The sequence below is a fragment of the Bactrocera tryoni genome, chromosome 5 (genome assembly GCF_016617805.1).
Source record: "Bactrocera tryoni isolate S06 chromosome 5, CSIRO_BtryS06_freeze2, whole genome shotgun sequence".
Taxonomy (NCBI): domain Eukaryota; kingdom Metazoa; phylum Arthropoda; class Insecta; order Diptera; family Tephritidae; genus Bactrocera; species Bactrocera tryoni.
Window position 1 is genome coordinate 59,005,491 of NC_052503.1, and position 5,913 is coordinate 59,011,403.

Sequence of the window (5,913 nt, forward strand, 5' to 3'; positions counted from 1 at the left end):
ATTTGGATCCTTAATGTCAACGAGTATTGGTAACTCTTTATTTCCATCAACTTGGCTCCATCTACTTGGGAACCACTTGGCTCGCCAGGACATGATAATATGGTGGAAGTACTAGGCGACTCTGACAAATCTGATTCGATCAGATCATTATCAGTGTTGAGCTGCTGGCTGTCTTCAATAACATCAATATCTACCAGAACATTCTTGATGTTGGGCTTTTGGCTGTCTTCAATAACTGGAATGTCCTTTGTGTCTTCGGCCGATAAATTTAATTCGCAGAATGTCTCCTCAGATGATGAAGATGGCATTGTAGAAACGTGTTTTGGTTTAGATAGCAGCTTTTGCTTTAATATATTTTTTTGTACTTTTGCCCTGTTCACGCGTATTATTCGTTCTACATTCTTGCCACACTTGGTACAAAATCTGAAGGTAACAACGATTATGTTGTAGCATTCGTCGCATCTTAATAATAATTTAATACAATCTGGACAGTTATTATTTTTTTTCTGCCGTTCCATCCACTTTTTACAAAACGGACAATGCATTTTAAGGAGTTGAGGGATATATAGCTTCATATATTATAGTTGTTTGAATTCTTTATTTTCTCGATGACAGATGTAGTTCTTCTTCTTTTCCTAACCATGGCCATCGTAAAAAAAAAACGACAGATGTAGTTTGATAGTTATAGTGTAAATATTTGTCAGTATTCACTCAAAAAAAATTGTCTATGGTAAAATGTCACTTGAAATGTTAACGTCTCTTTGCTGTGCATCTATACTATAATTCTTTAATATTCCTAAAAATCCAAAAGCAGCTAATTTCAATAAAATTAAAAGAGTATTGTGTCGTGTGTTTGTGACTTACTAAATATGCCTCCAATAATTTAGGCGGTGCGAAGTTCGCCGGGTCAGCTAGTATTTAATAAAAATAAAGATATGGGGATTTTGCGTTTGGGGATTTTGTGACACTGCCTGAAAAAAAGGTGGGGATTTCGTGTTAGGGGATTTTAATTTTGGGATTTTGATTTTGGGGAATATGTGTTTGGGGATTTTTTTCAGCTGGGGATTTTGTGTTTGGGGATTTTGTGGCACTCCCTCGAGCAATTGCTTCCTTAAGGCAGAATATCAAGGAATTCGTATCCAAAAAATTTTCGGATGATGTTTAAATATATAACTATGAACCCTAGAAATTTCACTTTAATCAATTAGTTCTTTCCCTCCCAAAAAAACCTCAAAAAAATCGATTTTTAAGCCTCTAAACCAGGCTCCCCTCTTAAATATCCGCATTTTTGTGTTTTTCAGAACTCAATAATTAAAACATTACGTGTTTTATTTTTATATTTTCTCCTATAAAAATAAAGATAAATTAATTCGTAACAATAAAATAACTCGATTTCTTAACTTGCATTTCAAATCTGTGTGCGATTATCTTCTTGCTTTGTTTCTGACAGCAAAACCGATAAAATTGGTTTCTGTGACACCCAAAACCGATACAAATTCTGTTTCGAATATCAAACCAATAATGTCTGAAGTCATGACACCTACTGCTTTTTTTGATCGGTTTCAATTCTGTTTCCGACATCTATCAGATTCCACAACACCCCAGATTATTTCCGAATAAAAATATAATTAAAACCAAACTGCATCATTACTTTTCCCTATTGCTTAACATTCAGCAAGACATCAACATTGAGTTATACATAGACTTTAGTTGCCCACTGTATACGGTTGTTAATATTATATGTATGTACATATGTATATAAATATTATGAATACCGTATTTGTGCCTAGAGGATAAGCTTTAAGAGCAGTAAAACGCTTCACAATTTTAAAATGACTCAAAAAGTATATACCTAAAAATCCAATTATATTGTATCCGAATTGTAGCTCGCTTCGTACAGTTTCGGTAGTTTACTACGTACATATGTATACATACCTATATGTATGTATTTTTATATTTCACAGAGGTCGCTTGCAGTCTGTCGCGCTCTAGGTGTTTCGGGCGTCACTGTCACAGAGTTGCAAACAGAAATTCCACAATAGGGTTAAGGTTTGACAACACTTTGATAACATACAGGCAACACCCATACTGCTGTAAATAAATTTAGAGCGATATGTTTTAATTATTTTTAACAAATTTAATACAAAGTAGTGGTGTAGTGTTATGAGCAATTTTTTTTTGCCAAAAGCTTGAATAAGTTTATTGAATCTATATTGGTCAATCCAACGTTAGTTAATAACTTACAATTCAACTTTTACAATGTTCAAAAATTCTGTGTGTACAACTTTACAGCTAATCAATATTAAATAAAAATCCAAAAGTTTTAGAAATTTGTTTCAACTGATCATATCTTTCGTCGATTGAATACAATCCAGTATCAAAAATAGCAAAATACATAGAAATTAATTATATTGCTTGGCATCGCGAATTGTCTCTTAAGGGGTCAGTAGGGTAATCTGGCCTGTTTTTTGACATTTTTTTGTCATAGAAATTTTTATTCTACAATAGAACTTTTTTCACTTATCATGAGGTATGTATATCGTGGAGTGTATAAACAAATTTTTTTCGGAATTTTTTGATGACATCTGTCGGAGAAAAGGATGGGTGAATGAGATGCGTTTCTCACTGACGGACACGATTTCTCATGCTTGGATCATCTGAAACACAAAAACTCATTTTATTCTTAAAAAGTACGTGAATGGTTATCGTCCCTACTAGAATTATGAAGAAATTTTGATAAATAAAAAAGTAATTAAGGTTTTTTTTTTTAATTTTCCCCATGTTTTTTTTAAAATAAATTTTGTCATAACATTGTCAATAAATTATAAAAAATTATGAATCTAGTAGGGACGATAGCCAGGCGTTTTGTGAACGTTAAAAAAAAATTACGCAAGTCGGTTGAGCAGTTCGACCGGAGTCATGTCCACCAGTTTAAAAAGTGTGTTTTGAGAAAAACGCGTTAAAAGTTTGAGGTGTGCACTGCGAGCGCTCCGAACGTCGAGCGGTATTATTATTTTTGGGCCTTTTTCGAAACCTTCCAATGGTAAAGTGGGTTTCTACATTAATTCTAAGGGTATAAGCGAACCGAAAATGCAAAAAAAAGGATTACCCTATTGACCCCTTAATCAAACTGTTTTTTTTTTTTTTACTTAATTATGATTTCAATTTTATTTTTTGTTGAAACCAAATTTGAAAACTTATTTGATGAATTTTAAAAATAAAGAGTACAATTTTTTCATATTTAAGTATGTTGATTTAGTTGCAATCGCAACAGCAATATAAGATCACAGTGATTTAAAAATAGCAATCACTGAAATCACAGATATTGAAATCGCTCATCACTAATGTATGTACATCATATAACAACAATAATTAAGTGCTGCTATTAAAACATGTAAGAAAGCGCTAAGTTCAGGTGCAACGGAACATTTTATACTCTTGTAACATGCAAGAATCATCTAAATACATAATATAAGTCTTAAGATGTAAAACGTCTACCAGAGGATCGAAATCTAAGCAATTTTATATATACATACATATTCTCTATATAACTCATACACTGTCCAACATATTCGACATAAGGTTTGTTACATACATATACTACAAAAATGTTCAGGGATGTATTGACCCATTTCAACATATTTCTATTACACAGAATTACTATTATCAAGAATTCTGTCTGAATTTTAATTGAATATCTCACAATTGACCGATATTTTCGGTCAAATCCAACTATAGATACTGGGGTCTACATAGTCGGTACCAATGTATATTAGAGAAAAATTTTATCCCCCCTTGATTTGTGTACTGGAAAGTAAAAGAATCAAGTGGAATGTAGTCCGGTTGTGACATAGAAATGTGAGAAGAATGCTGCGCATAAAATTAGTCAAAATTGGTCGGTCGGGTCCCGATATGGTATATGTGATTTCACCAAAAATATGTAAACTTTCCATAAACTAAATATAATTTTATTGAAGTATGAGGACATGAAAGAGTCACGAAAGGTGAGATCTCGAGAATACGGTCGGATACAATTCGTAGCCAAATTCAACAAAATTGTCCCATTATATTCATTTAATATAGCACTGTGCTTTATGTCGATGAATCCGATAGCGTTACATAAGTCTCCAATGATGGCATTCCCTTTTCGATAGTCGATAAAAACTGTTTTATGCACATTATTATACGTGTACGTCATAACTTTAACAACTCTCTTTCCACACTTTGGATATATGTACATAGTTCATCGCGTGCAGTTTACGCGGATGATCGGCGATTGAACTCCGAAATAGTGTATTTCAATATATGTAGCTTAGTATGAATGTAATACTATAAATAGTTGAGCAATTACTTTAAATTTTTATTAACCTGATTGTTTTATTTGATAAATTTTTAATTATTACCATGCTATGTGGCACCTAAAAATTTTCCGCTTGTTATTGCTCTACAGAATCGCCTAGTCAGAGCTCACTTCGTAATTACGTCATCGCTGAAAAGCCAATTTTCTGTAAATTGAAAGGTGGCATCACTATAATTGACTTTGCTTTAAAAACTATCCCTCTCACATAATCTGACTCAATCTGTAACGCAGACGCCGGGTCAAACCCCAAACCCGAAATCTTAAAGTCAATGCTTACATCGAGGGTCTTACTCAAAATCAATAGCGAACAGCTCCAGTACCGACACACAGTAGCATTGCGCCCCATTCGGCTATAACCAATAATATATGTATGTCGTTTGCTAGATAGCGTAGAGGCAGTTTCCCATCACAATTGGCATTTAGGTCGACAACGTACATATATTCATTATAACTCCTATTAAATAATATATGAAACAACTGAAAATATCGTGGCCAGGAGACACCGTCAGACAACATTATTCGTCGTTGGGAGTCGAATTTTTTGACAATAGAACAGCAGAGATTCAAGATCTTTCACAACAATAAATAAATACACTTTAAGGAACTATTTGAAGTGGTCAGAGAATGTATTGTCTACAAAACGCAAGAGTTATAGTATGTTTTTTAGGGTCAATTTCGGGATCATTACAATTTATCTGTATGTCTTGAATTCAAAATGGAAAAGCTGCCCCTGAATCTGATTTTTGGAAGCACATTTTTGAGCAACCGTAATTTTCAAGAAAAACGGAATGTCGATGAATATTGGCGCAATATGACTTCGCTTGAGTCGTTAGAAAGATCTGGACGGTTATTGGTTTCAAAAAGTCGGTGGTCACCAAGATATCCAGATTTCAGTTCCCCCTGGCCCCTCAAAGCAATTAGTAATGTATAAAATATGAAAAGCTGTTGTTTTTTTTCTCAATATTTTTTAGTGTTCGCTTGCCGATTTGTACTTGCAAACTCTATAATATTTATTCAATTTTGGCATATCTACTTGTTGACTGAACACAGATACAGTGAACCTCAATCAGTTATCTGCACAAATGCCTTCACAGTAAGGACCCATTCATTGTATGCAGCGAAGCCTAACTGTACCATATAATCGCCCTTGGGATATGGCAGCAACATCAACACTTTCTCCGGCATAACGAAGTTTTTCAAGATGATATCATGCTACAAAAAAATCCGTACATTATCTGATTTAATAAAAATATTTACAGTCAACAAACATCGTATGGACAGGTGTGATTCAAATTACTATTCTGCTCCAAATATTTGAAGAATATAGTCATGACCGGTTGACGTTGCGGATTGCGTTTCAGCTCACAAAAGTCCATGGTGAATTTGTAGATAAACGGGGTGTAGCCGTTGGTCTTGCGAAACAGTTCAGCTTTTACCTAAAAGGTATGGATATATGTATGGTAATGTCAAAACAATTAACACGTTCTTGACGTATAACTTATACGAACCGTTATATTGTCAATTGATCTTGACAATTTGCCGATAATATTCAT

At 33.7% G+C, this 5,913-nt stretch overlaps 1 protein-coding gene across 1 annotated transcript; it reads right to left on the reverse strand.

Annotated features, from left to right (window-relative positions):
• Positions 1–5,422: 5,422 nt before the first annotated feature.
• LOC120778381 lies at positions 5,423–5,913 on the reverse strand. The gene is made up of 3 exons (XM_040110167.1): positions 5,869–5,913; positions 5,629–5,796; positions 5,423–5,572 (listed from the first exon to the last, which is right to left on the reverse strand). Exons 1-3 carry the CDS (start codon positions 5,911–5,913, stop codon positions 5,423–5,425), a joined length of 363 nt encoding a protein of 120 aa, XP_039966101.1.

Bases quoted from the DNA above. Each gene is read 5' to 3' on its own strand.
- LOC120778381 (XM_040110167.1), bottom strand. From the start codon at position 5,913: ATGAATATTATCGGCAAATTGTCAAGATCAATTGACAATATAACG. The intron at 5,797-5,868 runs GTTCGTATAAGT...CATACCTTTTAG, and splicing joins GATCAATTGACAATATAACG to GTAAAAGCTGAACTGTTTCG. The intron at 5,573-5,628 runs GTTTGTTGACTG...ATTTTTTTGTAG, and splicing joins ATCACACCTGTCCATACGAT to CATGATATCATCTTGAAAAA.